This window comes from Diceros bicornis, chromosome 40 (genome assembly GCF_020826845.1).
Source record: "Diceros bicornis minor isolate mBicDic1 chromosome 40, mDicBic1.mat.cur, whole genome shotgun sequence".
NCBI lineage: Eukaryota > Metazoa > Chordata > Mammalia > Perissodactyla > Rhinocerotidae > Diceros > Diceros bicornis.
The window spans coordinates 15,577,206-15,596,802 of record NC_080779.1 but is presented as its reverse complement, the minus strand read 5'-3'; the positions used below and the strand labels follow the sequence as shown (position 1 = coordinate 15,596,802).

Genomic DNA, 19,597 nt, shown 5'->3' with positions numbered 1-19,597 from the left:
GGAGGGGAGGAGTGAGGGAACAGTGCCACTCTCCAAGTTCCCTCACAGCCCATGGGAAAGCTCCTCAAGGAGGTGACTGAACTATTGTGGGGGTATCTTCATCAAGCTGGCACCCCAGGAGAGCAGATAGCGAGGGAAGAGTGAAAAGCCCCCCAGAATGTGCATGCGAAAGTGCCCCTCCCCCCACCCGGTGCTCTAGCTCAGCTGGTCGGCCAGAGCGCCCACACATATGATAGAAAAACAGCAGCTAGAGGCCAGGGATTTCGGCAGGCTCAGAATACACAGCTCTTGACTCCTACCCAGTGGCGGCAGGTGGAAGCTGCAACCAGATACTATCACTATGCGGAGGCACAAATCCATGCCGTCAAACAGTATGAAAAAATATATTAAATCCCCAGACCAGAAGGAAAATGACAAGCACCCAGAAATCAATCCTGAAGGCACAGAAATTTATAATCTAAATGACAGAGAATTCAAAATAGCTATCATAAAAAAGCTCAATGAGTTAAAACAAAATACAGATAGTTCAATGAAATCAGGAACTTCTTCACAAAAGAGATTGAAAATATAAAGAAAAACTAATGTTGGAGATGAAAAAAACAATGGATGAGATAAAGAAAAATCTGGAGTCCTTAAACAGCAGAGCTGACAATATGGAGGATAGAATTAGCAATCTAGAGAATAGGAACACAGAAATGCTTCAGATGGAGGAGGAGAGAGAATTAAGACTAAAAAGAAATGAAGAAATTCTCCAAGATATATCTGACTCAATTAGGAAATGCAACAGAAGGATTATAGGTATTTCAGAGGGAGAAGAGAGGGGAAAAGGAGCAGAGAGCTTGTTCAAAGAAATAATAGCTGAGAATTTCCCAAACCTGGAGAAGGAGCTGGAAATACAAGTGAATGAAGCCAATGGATCTCCTAACTATATCAACGTAAAAAGACCCTCTCCAAGGCATATAGTAGTAAAGCTGGCAAAAGTCAATGACAAAGAAGAAATATTAAGGGCAGCAAGGCAGAATAAAACAACGTACAAAGGAACCCCTATCAGGCTTTCAGTGGATTTCTCAGCAGAAACCTTACAGGCTAGGAGAGAGTGGAGTGATATATTTAAAATTCTGAAAGACAAAATCTTTCAGCCAAGAATACTCTATCCAGTGAAAATATCCTTCAGATATGATGTAGAAATAAAAACTTTCCCAGATAAACAAAAGCTAATGGAGTTCATCGCCACAAGACCTCCACTACAAGAAATGCTCAAGGAGGCCCTCATACCTGAAAAAAAGAAAAAAAAAAGAAAAGAAAAGGGTTACAAAGCCTTGAGCAAGGAGAAAAATAGGTAGACAAAATCATAAAAATTGCAGCTCTCTATCAGAACAGGTTAGCAAACACTTAAGTATAACATCAAAGATAAAGGGAAGGAAAACACCAAAAATAAATATAATCTCATCATTTTAACCACAAACGTACAACACAAGATGGAATAAGTTGTGACAACAATAAGTTAGAAGGGGAAGAGTAAAGGGATGGACTCGACTTAGTCTAAGGAAATAAGAGACTATCAGAAAATAGACTATCTTATCTATGAGATTTTTTTATGCAAACCTCATGGTAACTTCTAAACAAATAATCAGAGACACAAATGATAAATAAAGGGAAAACTAAGAAAACCATCATAGAGAACTACCAAACTGAATTGGTAGTCTGAAACACATGGGATGAGAAACAAAGGAATGCAGAAAAACCAGAAAATGAGTGATAAAATGGCAGTATTAAGCTCTCATATATCAATAATCACTCTAAATGTAAATGGATTGAATTCTCCAATCAAAAGACACAGAGTGGCAGGATGGATTAAAAAACAAGACCCAACAATTTGCTGCCTCCAGGAAACACTTCTCAGCTCTAAAGACAAACACAGGCTCAGAGTGAAGGGATGGAAGACAATACTCCAGGCTAATGGCAAACAAAAGAAAGCAGGTGTTGCCATACTTATATCAGACAAAGTAGACTTCAAGATAAAACAGGTAATGAGAGACAAAGAGGGGCAGTATATAATGATAAAAGAGACACTCCACCAAGAAGACATAACACTTATGAATATATATACACCCAACACAGGAGCACCAAAGTACATAAAGTAACTATTAACAAATCTAAAAGGAGATATTAACAACAACACGATAATAGTAGAAGATCTTAACACCCCACTTATATCAATGGATAGATCATACAGACAGAAAGTCAACAAGGAAATAGTGGACTTGAAAGAGAAACTAGACCAGATGGACTTAATAGATATATATATAGAACACTCCATCCAAATACAGCAGAATACACACTCTTCTCAAGTGCACATGGAACATTCTCAAGGATAGACCATATGTTGGGGAAAAAAGGCAAGCCTCAATAAATTTAAGAAGACTGAAATCACAACAAGCATCTTTTCTGACCATAATACTATGAAACTAGAAATCAACTACAAGAAAAAAACTGGGAAAGTGACAAAGATGCAGAGACTAAACAACATGCTACTGAACAACCAATGGATCATTGATGAAATCAAAGGAGAAATCAAAAAATATCTGGAGACAAATGAAAATTAAAATACACCACACCAACTCATATGGGATGCAGCAAAAGCGGTCCTAAGAGGGAAATTCATAGCAATACAGGCCCACCTTAACAAATAAGAAAAATCTCAAATAAGCAATCTTAAACTACATCTAACAGAATTAGAAAAAGAAGAACAAACAAAGCCCCAAGTCAGCAGAAGGAGGGAAATGATAAAAATTAGAGCAGAAATAAATGAAATTGAAACAAACAAACAAAAACAGTAGAAAGGATCAATGAAACAAAAAGCTCGTTCTTTGAGAAGATAAATAAAATTGATAAACCCTTAGCCAGACTCACCAAGAAAAAAAGAGAGAAGGCTCAAATAAATAAAATTAGAAATGAAAGAGTTGAGGGGCCAGCCCAGTGGCGCAAGCAGTTAAGTGCGCATGCTCCACTTTGGCGGCCTGGGGTTCGTAGGTTCGGATCTTGGGAACACACCAAAGCACGCTTGTCAAGCCATGCTGTGGCAGTGTCCCATATAAAGTAGAGGAAGATGGGCATGGATGTTAGCTCAGGGCCAATTTTCCTCAGCAAAAAAAAAAAAAAAAGGAGGATTGGCATTGGATGTTAGCTCAGAGCTGATCTTCCTCACACACACACACAAAAGAAATGAAAGAGTAGAAATGACAACAAATACCACAGAAATACAAAGGACTATAAGAGAATACTATGAAAAGCTATATGCCAACAAATTGGACAATCTAGAAGAAATGGATAAATTCTTAGACTCATCCAACCTCCCAAAACTGAATCAAGAAGAAATAGAGAATCTGAATAGACCAGTCATGACTAAAGAGATTGAAACAGTAATTGAAAACCTCCCCCAAAACAAAAGTCCAGGACCAGATGGCTTCTCTGGAGAATTCTACCAAACATTCAAAGAAGATTTAATACCTATCCTTCTGAACTATTCCAAAAAATAGAGGAAGATGGAACACTTCCTAACACATTCTATGAGGCCAACATCATGCTGATACCAAAGCCAGACGAGGACAACACAAAGAAGGAAAATTACAGATGCTGATGAACACAGGTGCAAAAATTCTCAACAAAATATTGGCAAACTGAATACAGCAATACATCAAAAAGATCATACACCATGATCAAGTGGGATTTATACCAGGGACACAGGATGGTTCAACATCTGCAAGTCAATCAATGTGATACAGCACATTAACAAAATGAGGAATAAAAACCACATGATCATCTCAATAGATGCAGAGAAAGCATTTGACAAGATCCAACATCCATTTATGATAAAAACTCTCAATAAAATTGGTATAGAAGGAAAGTATCTCAACATAATAAAGGCCATATATGACAAACTCACAGCCAATATCATGTTCAATGGGGAAAAACTGAAAGCCATCCCTCTGAGAAGAGGAACAACACAAGGGTGCCCACTCCCTCCACTCTTATTCAACATAGTACTGGAGGTTTTGGCCAGAGCAATTAGGCAAGAGAAAGGAAGAAAAGGAATCCAAATAGGCAATGAAGAAGTGAAACTGTCACTGTTTGCAGATGACATGATCTTATATATAGAAAACCCTAAAGAATCCCTTGGAAAACTATTAGAAATAATCAACAACTACAGCAAAGTTGCAGGGTACAAAATCAACTTACAAAAATCAGTTGCATTTCTATACTCTAATAATGAAATAACAGAAAGAGACCTCAAGAATACAATCCCATTTACAATCACAACAAAAAGAATAAAATATCTGGGAATAAATTTAACCAAGGAGATGAAAGACCTATACTATGAAAACTACAGGACATTATTGAAATAAATTGATGATGACATAAAGAAATGGAAAGCTATTCCATGCACATGGATTGGAAGAATAAATGTAGTTAAAATGTCCATACTACCTAAAGCAATCTACAGATTCAACGCAATCCCAATCAGAATCCCAATGACATTCTTCACGGAAATAGAACAAAAAATCCTAAAATTTGGGGCAACAAAAGACCCCGAATAGCTAAAGCAATAAAGAACAAAACTGGAGGCATCACAATCCCTGACTTCAAAATATACTACAAAGCTATAGTAATCAAAACAGCATGGTACTGGTACAAAAACAGACACACAGATCAATGGAACAGAATTGAAAGCCCAGAAATAAAACCACACATCTACGGACAGCTAATCTTTGACAAAGGAGCTAAGAACATACCGTGGAGAAAGGAAAGTCTCTTCCATAAATGGTGCTGAGAAAACTAGACAGCCACATGCAAAAGAATGAAAGTAGACCATTTTCTTTTGCCACACACAAAAATTAACTCAAAATGGATCAAAGACTTGAAGATAAGACCTGAAACCATAAAACTCCTTGAAGAAAATATAGGCAGTACACTCTGACATCTATCTTAGAGGAATCTTTTCGAATTCCCTGTCTACTCAGACAAGGGAAACAAAAGAAAAAATAAACAAGTGGGACTTCATCAGACTAAAGAGCTTCTGCAAGACAAAGGAAACCAGGATCGAAATGAAAAGACAACCCACCAGCTGGGAGAAAATATTTGCAAATCATATATCCGATAAAGGGTTAATCTCCATAATATATAAAGAACTCATACAACTGAACAAAAAAACAAACAACCTGATCAAAAAATGGGCAGAGGATATGAACAGACATTTTTCCAAAGAAGATATACAGAATGCCAATAGGCACATGAAAAGATGTTCAACATCACTAATCATCAGGGAAATGCAAATCAAAACTACACTAAGATATCACCTTACATCTGTTAGAATGGCTATAATCACCAAAACAAAAAATAACAAAATGTTGGAGAGGTTGCGGAGAAAAGGGAACGTTCATACACTGCTGGTGGGAATGCAAACTGGTGCAGCCTCTGTGGAAAACAGTATGGAGATTCTTCAAAAATTTAAAAATAGAAATAATATATGATCCAGCTATCCCACTACTGGGTATTTACCCAAAGAACTTGAAATCAACAATCCAAAGAGACTTATGCACCCCTATGTTCATTGCAGCATTATTCACTATAGCCAAGAAGTGGAAGCAACCCAAGTGTCCATTGACTGATGACTGGATAAAGAAGATGTGATATATATATACAATGGAATACTACTCAGTCATAAAAAAAGACAAAATTGTCCCATTCGCAACAACATGGATTGACCTTGATGGTATTACATTAAGTGAAGTAAGCTAGACAGAAAAAGACAAACACTGTATGATTTCACTCATGTGTGGAAGATAAACACACACAGGGACAGAGAGAACAGTTTGGTGGTTACCAGGGGAAGGGAGTTGGGTGGTGGTCACAATGGGTGAAGGGGCACATTTATATGGTGACTGACAAATGACAACGTACAACTGAAATTTCACAATGTTATAAACTATTATGACCTCAATAAAAAAATGATTAGGATGGTCAATTTTGTGTTATGCATTTTTTACCACAATTAAAAACAAAACGTTTAAAAATTCAACATCCTTTCATGATAAAAACACTCAATAAACTAGGAATAGAAGGGAACTTCCTTAACGTGATAAAGGCCATTTATGAAAAACAGACAGCTAACATCATACCCAATGGTGAAAGAATGGAAGTTTTTCCTCTAAGATCAGGAACAAGACAAGGATGCCCATTCTTGCCCATTCTTTTCAACATAGTACTGGAAGTCTTCGCAGAGCAATTAGGCAAGAAAAAGAAATGAAATTGGAAAGCCAGAAGTAAAATGATCTCTTCATAGATAACATGATCTTATATATATAAAATCCTAAAAATTGTATTTCTATACTCTGATATGAATAGTCTAAAAAAGAAACCGAGAAAACAGTTCTATTTACACATCAAAAAGAATAAAATACTTAGGAATATGTTTAGCAAAGGAGGCAAAAGACTTGTATGCTGAAAGGTACAAAACATTGCTGAAAGAAATTAAAGACCTAAATAAGTAGAAAGACAGCCTGTGTTCATGGATTGGAAGACTTACTATTGTAAAGATGACAACAGTCCCCACAGTGATCTACAGATTTGAGGCAATCTTATCAAAATCTCAATTGCATTTTTTGCAAAAATAGAAAAACCCATCCTGAAATTCATATGGAATCTCAATGGACCCCAAGTAGTCAAGATAAGCTTGAAAAAGAAGGACAAAGTTGGAGGAATCCCACTTCCTTATTTCAACACTTACTACAAAGCTACAGTTATGAAAACAGTGTGGCCCTGGCATAAGGCCTAGACCCATTAGATCAATGGAATAGAATAGAGAGTCCAGAAACAAATGCATATATCCACAGTCAATTGATTTTCAGCAAGGGAGCCAAGACCATTCAAGGGGAAAGAACAGTCTCTTCAACAAATTGTCCTGTGAAAACTGGGTATTCACCTGCAAAAGAATGAAGTTGGATCTTTACTTTATACAAAAATTAAAACTAAAGTGAGTCAAAGACTTAAATTTATGAGCTAAAATTATTAAACACCTAGAAGAAAACATAAGGGAAAAATCTTCATGGCTTTGGATTAGGCAATGGTATCTTAATTTTGACACCAAAAGCACAGGCAACAAAAGAAGAAATAGGTAAATTGGACTTCATCAAAATGAAAAACTTTTGTGGATCAAAGGATACTATCAAGAGAGTAAAAAAACCCACAGAATGGAAGAAAATATTTGCAAATCATATATCTGATAAGGGATTAATATCTAGAATATAGAGAGAACTCCTACAAATCAAAAACAAAAACAAAAGTCAACCAAACAACTCAATTTAAAAATGAGCAAAGGACTTGAATAGACATTTTCCAAAGAAGATGTACAAATGGCCAATAAGCACTTGAAAAGTTACTCAATATTACTAGTCATTAGGGAAATGCAAATCAAAACCCCTATGACATACCACTTCACACCTATTAGATTGTCTATTATATAAAAAAAGGGAAATACGTGTTGGTAAGAATACAGGAAATTAGAACCCTTGTGCATTGGTGGTGGGAATGTGAAATGGTGAAGTCTCTGTGGAAAACAGTTTGGTGGTTCTTCCAAATGTTGAATTACCATAGGACCCAGCAATTCCACTTCTGAATATATACCCACTAGAATTGAAAACAGGAGCTCAGATACTTGTAACCAATGGTAATTGCAGAATTACTCATAATAGACAGAGTGGCAATAACTCAAGTGTCCATCACAGATGAATAGATAAACAATATAGACATACAATGCAAGATTATTCACTCATACAAATGAATGAAATTCTGTTACATGCTAATAAATGGATGAACCTTGAAGACACTACACCAAGTGAAATAAGCCAGACACAAAAGCACAAATATTGTATGATTCCACTTACATGAGGTATCTAAAATAGGCAAATTAATAGAGACAGAAAGTAGAATAGAGGTTGCTGGAGGATGGAGGAATGGAGAGCTATTGCTTAATGGGAACAGAGTTTCTGTTTGGAATGATGGAAAATTTCTGGAAATAAATAGTGGTGATGTTTATACAACATTGTGAATGTCCTTAATGCTCCTGAATTGTACACTTAAAATGGTTAAAATGGAAATTTTATGTTATGTGTATTCTGTCACCATAAATTTTTTTAAAAAATTAAAAACAATGGCAACAAAATAAGACCCGGGGAAGTCCTCTTCAGCAGAGAGCTGAGACTCAGGGAAAATGTTTGAAACTACGGCCGTCTGCTGAAGCAAGCCATCTGCTGAAGGAAGCCATCCGGATTCCAGAGACATCTCTCCTCTCTGGGGCCCGTGTGTGGGTCAGGAGAGTCACCTTTGGTCTGAGAAAGAGCTCCCAGGAATGTGAGCGCTGACGCTTTCCTCTGGGTCAGGAGCTGTCAGATGTTCTGATCACAGAGCGAGCCCTGCCAGTCCTGCTTGCAAGGGGGACATCTCTCTCCATGGGATCTGGACCTTGTTTCCAGGGACTCGCCCGTGTTAGGGATTCTGGGTTTGCCACTCTTCCACGGGTGCTCTTAAAGAGGCTTCAGTAATTCTGCACTGGCTGTCTGGCTGATTGATGATGGGTAGGTTACCATGACTGAACGGATGGATGCAGACAGCTGTTACGGTCCCACTGTCCGTGCTTTCAGGAATTCCCGTCTAGGAATCGGAAGACCTTCCTCCTCCCTGCAGGTGCCCCGCGTCTCTGAATCCAGCCCCAGATGTGTGGAAGGGGAGTGAGTGCCTCTGAGGATGGGCGTCTGGTTCAGGGTTTGGGAGGATCCATCACCCCCGAAGGCCTACTGACTTGCCCAGTGCCATGCCAGTGTTGGCCTTGGCATTGGTGGGCCTCTGATAAACTTGCCAGGTTCTCTCTGAGCGACAACTCAGGAACTTGTAGGTCAACACATTCATCGAGGAGGGGGCTGGCGATGAGAACTCATTTCATCATTTTGAAAGAGTGAATGTGATAGTTAATTTGTTTGTGTCCTTATCGTAAGTGTCTGTTCTATCAGGAGAGTAATCATCCTCCAGTGTACCAACAGCCCCTGAAAAACGACTCAGAATAAACACCAAATGAATGGAATTTGTGATGATTATTTTCTGTGGCTTTGCAAAGTAAACCTAGAAGGAAAAATAAACTGCTGTCCCCAGGGAAAAATAGAAGCCTGAAAACTTTAAAAAGGAAAGAGAAATTAATATATTTTAAAAATGTAATCATGAAAAATTAGGAACAGTTTTACAAGTAAAGAGCCATCTGATTTTTAGACATCTGTTCTGCTTTATTTCTATCACCACAGCCGCCACCCGTTTTTATGGGCCATCTTGAGGAAAGTCTCACAGGGTGAGAATGACAACAGGAGCCAGAAGGAAAATTATGACACTAAATCTCATGAGATTTGGGGCCAAGTTTCCAGCCTCATATCTTTAGTGGGCAATGTGTACTGCCAAGGATGTCTGGTGCAATCACAATCTTTCTTAGGAGTTAGGATTTCCCTTCCCAAGGCAAGGTCTTTTAAAGTATAATTTCACATATCCATTGAGTTTGTGTCGTTTATTCACTGCATTTATAGACTGCTTTAGGTACTCACAGAGAAAAATATGTCAGTCCTCCACTGCTGGTATTAACATGCCTTTATTTACTTCACTTGAGATGAAATTCTACTGGAAGTGTTTTCCGAAGTCCCGTATGACGCACCATTTGACGACACAAGAACAGCAGGCAAATCCATTACAAAGAGAGACATGAAAGAAAGCAAGTATCTGTCTTTAAAACTATAAGTGCACATATTTCTATAGGCCTATGGATTGTGTTTTATGTACTATGCTAACATTTTACCATTCTTTAAAACAGCTATTTGTGCAGCAAAGACAAATCAAGATATGAAGGAAAGGATTGTCTGAGATTCTCTCTATGACCTCCGCGTCCATGGTCTAATGCGTGACTATCCCTCTGTTTTGGGGTGATCCCCTGAAGTTCACGTGTCAGGCAGGTTCTTGCTTTCTTGAGGCTGTTCAGAGGACAGGGACCAGAATTGCAAGTGGTGTTCAGGGTTCCTGACAACAGGAGCCCTGAATAGTGTCATCATTTTCTGCTGAGCACACTTTATACCTCCACATGCATGACTTGGTTTGATGCTTATCTCAGCCCTTGGTGAGAGCTGGTGTGGTCATAGTACCCCATTCCATGGATAAGACCAAGGCCAAAAAGTCACTTGCCCTAGGCACACTGGGAGAAATGACAAAAGTGAAGAACATACTCTTCCCTAAAGCAGCTTCATATTATTATTATTTTTTTTAAAGTAGCACTTTGAGAATTAAGACAGGTATTTGATCACAGGTTATAAGGATAGAATTGTGTATCAGAAATTGCCAGCAGTGCACGAAAGTGCCCTGGGCAGCAGGGGAATGAACGCTGCGTTGGAAGTTTGCATACAGATGTGAATTCTAACTCCTGAGGTTTTTTCCCACAGCATCTGCCTGGGCTCCAGCCTCTGCAATCGGCAGTCAGCTGGCGCCTCTCTCTACACTGACATGTACACTTTCAAACACACACTTCCAAGTACAAGTTGAATTCTGTATCAGCATTTCAACACTTAAAACGAAATGTGGTCCTAAAGTGCTTCTAAGTGTGTAATGATAAAAACTTTTCTCTTTCAATTCTTTTTCATGTGTTTCACCAAAGGAGCCGGTGTTGCTGGGAATCCTTCTGAACCAGAATTTTTCCTTGGCAGCGAGGACAGAATTTCCAGTGAAGGTAAATGCAAATGGATAAAATTGGAGTCGGGGATCAAAAAGTAACATCCTTTCTTCCTCTTGCCTGAGTTCAGAACTAAATGTGAGACTGAGCTAAGGGTCCAGCAGATGGAGTTCAAACTGTCTTCTTGAGAAATACTTGGCTGAATAATGCGGGTGCTTCGCCCTGAGCCAGGAAGAGAGCCCCAGTCACGGGTAAGGTTTAGGACACCCATGCACTCCTCAAACCCCTACCGTGAGAGAGTTTGCTTCTGGAAAATTCACAGTATGGAGGAGCAGATCAGGTTTGCTACCTGCAGGGATGCCAAAAAGAGAGAAACAAGCCGGCCACAGGCATCCGATCCCTTCTCCCAAACTTACCAGTGAAGTCCCTTTCTCCCCCTGGGGCGGGGCTCGTGAGGGGCTGAGCACATTCCTGAGTGATACCCAGAAGCGTGCTCTCCATTCTCGGGAGGAATGTGGGAAAGCAGCCCCTCCTGCCGATGGGTAAAGGCTATCTCACAGGTCCCATTGTGGCGGAGGCAGATGGGCTCTGAAGACAGGATGAGGAACTAGAATCCTGTGAAGCAATCCTTCCCTCGAAAGATTTAAAGATTTAAAAGGAAAAGCAGACCACTATGTCACTGTCCGAGCTGGCACACGCGTGGTCTTTCCTGGGCGCAGGAATCTGAACCAGGTCAGCAGTATGTTGCATTATCAGGCCCCCACTTGACTCATGTGGATCCTGGAGGGAAGTAACTTGCCTCAGGTCGAGCAGCCAGTAGAAGACAGTGCTGGTGTCTGAACTCAGGATGCTTGTGAGAGACACCAGCTATGCGTGCACAGTGTGTCCATTTTAAGGACTTTAAGGCAGAAGGAGTTTCGCAGACATCACGTAAAACAACGATGTCATGACTAGTCCTTCGATTTTCTAACTAGACCAGATGCCCAGTGTCCCCACGGTGAGACCTCCAGCCCTTCTGCCTTCTGCTGAGTGGGTTCCACCTGCGCTGCTGCTGATGTGCTGAGATGTTGCCGCTGGAGAACAGTGAGGGTGATGTTTTCCTTTCACGAGGTCACTGTATGAAATAATTTTCCAATGCAGAAGCTGACCGTGAGCACTTCCGGGCCCCCTGTTATGACACTGAAGGGGGCCGGGGATGCTCCACTGAGATTCAGTCCCCTGGAAGAAGTGTGGCATCCCCTCTTAGACTCCTGTGGCATGTCCCACTTGTCATGTTGATAGATTTCTCTAGAACTTTTGCTTGTTACCAAAAATGACATCACCTTTTCTAAAACTGTCCTTCCGTAATTAGCTTTATTGACTTTTCTCCCTTATAGGAGCTTATTCAATGCTTGACCACTTTCTAAGTACAAAATGGACTTATTTTCCTCTATCTTCCCAGATCCCCAAGGTGTGCAGTGATCAATCTACGCTAGATTTGAAGTCAACTCCATATTTTTTTTGTAAACAAAGGATCAAATTACAAATTGATCATTACACTCATCTTGATAATCCATGGTGTTGGGTTTCTAGGAGTTTCAAAATTAGAAGAAATATGTAGTTTAGAAAACTTCTCTTGGGACTAGAATGTTAGGTTGAATTATTTGAACTTCACTGTTTTTGTAGGTCAAAAATGGTCAACTATCTCCAAATATCGCTTCATATGGCTCAACCTAATATCTTGGAAATCATTCAGGGGTCTCTGCTTAATGGTACATGTCACATACCCAAGTCCGGTCTTCCTGCGGAGTGTAGATGCCTCTGTAAGGGTGTCACTTTTCTCCATCCACAATTCTGGCACAAAACCAGAGATAACTGATCAAAATCCTTATGCTCATATGGACACAAGCAAATGTTTCCTTTGTTCAACTGTCTTTCTTGGAATTTCATTCCTACTGTGGTTTTAAAACATGTCCACAATTCTTTGATACCCCTCCCTTCAAGAGGAGTTTAATCTCCCTCCCCTTGAGAGTGGGCTGGACTTAGTGACTTGGTTCTAATGAATAGAACATCTTTCAAACTCTCCAAAGAACCTTAGGTAAATGAAAACTTGGGATCATATTCATGATAAGTATAGACAGTGGCTCCTAATTCTGTTTTTTTTGTTTCTGCAGTACAGAGACAAGAAAAGTAAAAATTTGTGTTCAAGTGACAAGTCTATCTCTTTTACAACCCTATGAAGGAGCAAGGCAAACACAGCCCCTTAGTGTTATAACCCTCTATGTTATCCAGAGTGTTCTGTCTGTGGCTGTTAATCTCTCGATTCTGATTCGACAAGCTGGCATTTCCAAAGTCAAGTAATTATGAGTCATATTAACTTGGGATTTTTCTCTCTTTTCTAAGCCAAAGTGAATAAGGAACAAATTTCTCTCTTTCCCCAGAAATAATTAAGATCTCATGAGGCTGTTATCACATACTCTACGACAGTCTTAACCACATTGTCTCATTCCCACCCCTTCAAGAACTAGGCCAGGGCAGATTCACCAAACTCACCCCAAAGCTGCGGCTCAGCTCTCAGAGGTCCCCTATCTGGGACTGGGGCTCCAGCCTCGAAGACTTCTGGTGGCACGGAATTAATTACTTCTCACTTTCTGCATTCCCTGTTTGCTGGCCCTGCTTTCTAACTGCTAAACAGTTAATCTAAACAGATCTCTCTGGAGCTCCTGCCCATTGGTTCTAGTTTGCTCCCTGGAACTTCTCAGAACATCTCCCAGCCCCTCTCCAGGGCCATTCCTGTGTTGGGCAAAGACAGCTCTCCTGGCTTCCCAGTTTTCTCCAAGCTAAACTCTCTCAGGTCCTTTGACAGGTCTCATATGCAAACGAGTCAAAGATAGCCAATGGCAGAGTTAGGATGCAAATATATCTGATTTTCAATCCTGTTTGTTTCTGCTAAACCATTCTGCAGTCCCTCTACCCATAAATGAAGATTTCGGTATAGTTAATTTTTCTGTCTTGCCCTTGCAATTCTAGAAACGTTTGTTTATAGTACTTTGTGGTTTATAAATTATTTTCATGAATATTATGCCATCTGCAAGTAGGTCTTATTATCTCTGTTTTATACTAGTGGAGACTGGTCAGAGAGGCTCAGCGGCTGACTGAAAGGTTCTCGATGGGGTCCCTACCCAGCAGCATCAGTGTCACTTGGGGCCTGTGAGAAATGCACATTCTCAGGCCCTCCAAGACCCACTGAATCAGAAACTTTGGTGGTGGGGCCCGGGGATCTATGTTTTAACAAGGTCTCCTGGTGATTTTGATACACACTCAAGTGTAAGAACCATGGCCTCAGTCTATGGGTGGGTCACCCAGACATTTGTTAGATTAAAAAAATAAACAAAAACAAAACACTGATGTACACTTGGACTCTTCTCCAAAATCCTCCCTAACGCCTCACTTTGACTCTAGAGGAAGTTACTTTCATCATAAAAACAGAACTGTTACTTAGATTCACTGAAATAAGACTGTACTGAAAGCATCTTTCAAAAGAAAAGAAAACCAGAAGTAATCACAGGCCGATGGTTGTTTTTGGATGAACACACATTTTGTCTTGTCTTTTGTAGATCACATTTCAGAGGAGAAGAGGGATAAAGAATCCTCTCTGTTCAGTACGGATAGAAGTGAGCAGTTAACTACTGTAGGTAAAGAAGCACTTCAAGAAGCAATTAGTCCAGGTAATCTACATAGCGTGAGCTACATAAGATACTCAAATACAGATGACTTCAGAATGTGTCCATTTGCCTTTCATGGTATTTTAAAAGAATAGATGTCAGCATACCTTTAATTCACCCTGAAAAGCCTACGATCTGCAGTTAAAATTACGAATTAAACTAACTCTGGGAATTTGATCCCCCTTTCACAAAGATGCTACTTTTATGTTGTTTCTACACAGCTATGGTCATTCATAACATGGGCATCATCTTCTGAGTCCCTCCCATTACTGGGCACTGAGGCTTTCTAACAAGCAGGAGGGAATAAATGCCAAATGTTAACCTAATCCCTGATCGTCAGCCTTGGATTACCTGAGCCCGGGCCTGTTCAGAGTGTGTAGAAACTTGCCCATTATGTCAATGTGCTGGTACCAAGCCCAGGTCACTCCCTCCATGTAGCCACCTGCTGTCAAAATGATACCTGGTTGTCTCTTCCTAACTCCAAAAAATTAAATGCTGAATTATTCCAACAGAGCCCTTAGAGTTGCTTGATGCTGCCCCTTGATGTAGCATAGAGGAAGGCGGAAGTTGGATATATGAAATTTTCTCCCCATAACCCAAGAAGGCCTTTGGCCATGGTTCTCCTGCCTGCACCACTAGGCTCCCCTCAGCAGCTCTCCACACTAAACCGTCCGATTCCTGTCATTGTACCTCTGTGCCCCGTTTCCCTGATTCCTTTTGCTTTTTTGGTCACACTACAAATGGTGTGACAGAAGCTCTAGGAGTCCCCGATGTCAGCTGGGGTCTCCTTCCTGTGTGATCTAGCTAAGATTGCTTTGTACGCCCAAGCCCACACTTGGTGGCATTCCAAATCTACCCTCAAGATTTCTCTAAGTCCCTAGAGGGCTGTAAGAGCTTGGCATCATCTCTGGCGTTATGATTGCCTTATGTCATGAAATTCCCCCAAACCAATACACATCAGGCAGATTATGTATCCAGTAGAATTTCCTGAAGCTGGGGGAATAGGGGGATGAGGGGGTAGCAGAGAAGAGGTTGTATCACTGCCCTGTGAAAAGATTCAAACCGAGTATTTGACTCCATTGTTCTTAAAAAGCCATCACTGCAGGACTGTCGGCCTCCTCCAGTGCCCCACCTCCTCCCTCCATCTGAACTCTCCTTTCCTCTTCCCTTGCCTCCTGCAAACTCTGGTTTGTGAACCTTTTTTTTTGGTTGCTTTGCCACTTGCCAGCTCATACCCTCAGCATCTCACCTCCACCACCAGACAGCATCTCAGCTCACCTCCCAAAATTTTCCTAAACAAAACCAGTCCCTTCCCCGAGAGGTTTTCCAGAGCCAGCAGCTAAGATGCTAAGGCTTTCATTTCTGCTACAAGCAGAGCTCACAGGTTGTCCCTGCAGATCTGTACGGGGTCATCTCCCTCTGTTGACTCTGCCACGTGTCTTCTGTTTAGATACTCGAAATAGGAACATGCCATGCACACAGCTTCTGCACTTCCTCCAGAGGAACATCATCATCGCCGCTGTCTCGGTGGCGGGGATCCTCGTGGCCACAGCGTTGGTGCTGCTGGTGTTGACCACATATCTCAGGAGGAAACAGCCTTTGTGAGTGGCTCTTAGCTCCCACCTTCCTGCCAGGAACTCATGGGTGTTTGTACCAACGTTGCCCCAGAGCTTCCTGCTGATCCTGGATTTAGGAGGTAGGCAGGGATCTCTAAGCCTGGTTGTGCATCAGCATCACCTGGCATGCCTTGTAAAAGTACAGGTGACCCAGGCTATTGGTTTTTAGGCATTGCTTTCGTGGTTCTGATGCACAGCTGGCTTGGGCCATGCTTGTCTCTAAAGGCCACCACAGATTAGGTCACACCTATTCCCATACCGAGGGCTACCAAAAGAGGAGATGGCACAGTCTCTGGCTGAAAGGTCGGAAAATAGGAATATGGATGTAGAAAAGAAAGGAAAAGGACAGCTCTAAGAGGGTGGGGAGGGATGAGGCTGTGGAGGAGATGAGAGCAGGGTTGATATTCGGCCCGTTCACACTGGTACAGTGCCCTGGTTGTTAGAATACTGAAAGATGCCTCTGCTGATTGGTCAACAGCCCTTTCACAGAACCTCCCACAGACGTGCCAGTCTTCCCCATGATCCCAAAAATGAAGGGTTCATGCCTGGCACAGCACTGGCCCTCCAGGGCTCTGCTCCAGCAGTGGCCCTGTTGACTAGTTAGTGCCTGTCTGTACCAGTTTTTAACTATTTCCGTTATCCCCCTGATGAGAGGGCTTAAGCACAGTGGCTTTAACCACAAGTAGGCACTAGAAAGCAAATAGTTTACATGACTGCGCCTTTGCAGTAATTGTGCCTTGAAATTGTGTGCCTCGCCCTGCCTCCCTTGGGACACACATTCCTGACCACAGTGAAGAGCAGCCCCCCAAGGCTCCTCAGGTCCTGCCCGACACTGTTGGGTGCTCGGCTTGTCCAGAGAGCAAGGGGGCTGTGGTATGTGATGAGGGGTGAAGTGTCCATCCCCCGCGCACCCACCCAACTCTGAGGCTGCAGTATTTAAATTTCCGCACAAGTGTGGCATTGCTTTCCCTAACAGTTTCCTTTAAAAGGCCAAGGCTCCTGGGACTTGTAATACCTTCAGGCCAGCCACTGCCACCTCACATCTAACTTCTTCCTCTGAGACAGAAACGGGTCCCCTGAGGCAAGGGGGAGCCCCGAAGCGGCAGAAGTTAGAGAGAGAAGATTTAAAGAGCTCCTGGAAATAAGCTTGACCCACTTCACAATTCCGACTGGGGCTTATCCACAGGATTCGCCATTTCCCTCCCATACCTCTTGGAGGTATCAAAAGAAGTGGTCAAGACTGTGGCTCTGTCTCACAGAGATGAGTCAAAGCTGTGGAGACCCTGGGTTATGAGAAAGTAGGGGGAAAGGGGTTCCCCAGGGCCTCTGTGCTGCTGCCCAGAAGCAAAATGAATTTCACACACGCCAAACCTTCCCGATGGGAAGTAGAATCTTCAGCCCTCAGAAACATCAGCCTCTGTCGCCACCCAACAAGTAGACAGTAGGAATTCCTATACATTTAATTGTGCAATATGGTTTCTGTGTGTTTTATTTTAGACATCCTCCAGCAAGCATGACATATAATATTTTTATAATGAATGGGAAGTCTTGGTGGCAAAAGTCTCAAGAAAAGAACCCCAGAAAATATGCAGGAAAACAGAAACAGTTGAATTGCAACTCCCGTGTCTAAGCCAGGTGGTGGGGCCAGCCAAACCAGAAGCCAAACCAGGACTAAAGCGGTGATGCGAGGAGCTTCTTCATCCAAACACCATGGAGAGGCAATGAACTTCTGGCTGTGAGGTGTACTTACAAAATGTTGGCCTTCTCCTCTCAGTCTGGAATGGACCGTGAAAAAACATGGTTTACCACAGGATGCTTATAGTGGTATGGCATTAATGATTCGTGCAGGAGACTTAGCACATTCACCCAAAGACAAACCTGACAAACACTGGATTTGTTTATTTATTAAAGCATTGATTCATTGATTCGGCCGTTCATTGAACAGATGTTAACAGAACACCTCATATGCAGAGAGTATCAAAATAGGAGGCAGCCAAAGTTATCAGAAGCCGGCATGGCCCTCGCCGCTGTCTGAGCAGATACAGACAGCAGGCTGAAGCTCTTTGGTAATCGATTTACGCCTCTAGGCCTCGATGGCTACAGGGGCCAAGGGTAGGAGGCTTGGGGTCTAGAGGGGAAACGAGGGGTGCGGGAACTCACATCGGTGTTGCAGGAACAAGCGGCCCTTGCAGCTCAGACAACACGAGCCCCTACCTTGGAGGGCGGGGCCGAGAGGGAGGGGGCGGGCCGCCACTGCACGGGCCGCTCCAGTCTCCTCTCTGGTCCACGTAGTCCAGGTCCGGTCCCCGCCTGCCGGCCGCGCCCCGAAGGAGACGCGCACCCTCCGGTGGCGCCAGTCGGGGCATGCGCAAGGGGCGGCGCGGGGAGTCCAGGCACGCGCACAACCGCGGGCTGGGCGCCACGCCCCTCGGCCCCGCGGGGGCCTCCCCGCTCCTGGGCTGAGGCGGAAGGGCGTGGAAGGAGGAGATCTGAAGTCAGAGTCAGGCTGTCGTCAAGGGAGGGGTGTGGCCTAAGCAAAGTGTCACGATCAAGGAGGGGGGGACTGGCCCAAGACACGCGTGAGGGGCGTGGCCGGAGGGCCCAAGCACAGGGGCACAGCTGGAAGGGGTTCCGGGTGGGGCGTGTTAGCTGGCGAGGGAACGGGCCTATAGAGAGGGGGTGGCCTCCGGAGGGCGGGGACACACCAAAGCGAGGCCACAGCAGACGGAGAACCCGGGCGCGATGGGGTGGGCGTGGTCCAAGGGCCAGAGGCGTGGCCTGGGCGTGAGGGCGTGGCCGGCGCGCACCCTCGTGGGTGGAGTGCGCCTGGTACCGCGTGCCCTCGGCCTCTGGGATGCTGCTGGCGGGGCACCGGTTGCTCCTCCTCAGACGTCCACAATTTCCCCAGCTGCAGATCTCCTGCAGGCCGAGGCGCCCACCCAAGCTCGCCCGCCCCTGCAGCTGGAGAGGACTCAGGGCTCCCACTCGCCGCTGGTTTCCACGCTCCTTTCCTAGGTCTCAACAAGTCTCTTGGGTCATCTTGCAGGCTTAGCCTGAGACCCTTCCTCCGCCTTAATAAGCTGCGCTTACTGAGAACCTGCTGTGTGCGTAAATTCCTTTACTCATGATTGTCCTCATCTTATTTGGAGATAGAAGGAAGGCTCAGACAGATAAGGTTATTTGCCAGAGTTCACAGAGCTAAGGGGGCAGCCTGGGCTCTAATCTAGATCCAGGGTCTATGCTGTAACCATTGCGCAGCCCAGCCCCCATCACCTCCTTAGTCTCCAGAAGGACCCTTGGGACCTGCTGAGAAGGAATGAGTAGGAAGGATTCTGATCTCTTTTGGCAGGTGGAGTGGGTGAAATAGCCCCAGGGAGATAGAGGTGGTTCTGAAAAATCAGGCGTGGTGGATGGCTCAGATCAAGGGCTGCATCTCTAGTTTTCCCAGTTGTGTGGTTCTCCTTATTTGTGCTCCAAAACTGGGGAAGCTCCCAAAGCTTTAAGCCTTGGGGAATTTGGGGGGGGGC

General features: G+C 43.1%; 1 protein-coding gene across 1 annotated transcript in view; it reads left to right on the top strand.

Annotated features, from left to right (window-relative positions):
* C40H2orf92 (chromosome 40 C2orf92 homolog) overlaps positions 1 to 17,700 on the top strand; it is a 37,268-nt gene extending 19,568 nt beyond the window's left edge. The window contains exons 2-6 of the mRNA XM_058534637.1: positions 9,704 to 9,805; positions 10,736 to 10,807; positions 14,347 to 14,457; positions 15,905 to 16,055; positions 17,568 to 17,700. Coding sequence (XP_058390620.1) covers positions 9,704 to 9,805; positions 10,736 to 10,807; positions 14,347 to 14,457; positions 15,905 to 16,055; positions 17,568 to 17,700 — 569 coding nt within the window. The remainder of the gene's footprint in view (positions 1 to 9,703; positions 9,806 to 10,735; positions 10,808 to 14,346; positions 14,458 to 15,904; positions 16,056 to 17,567) is intronic.
* Positions 17,701 to 19,597: the final 1,897 nt, after the last annotated feature.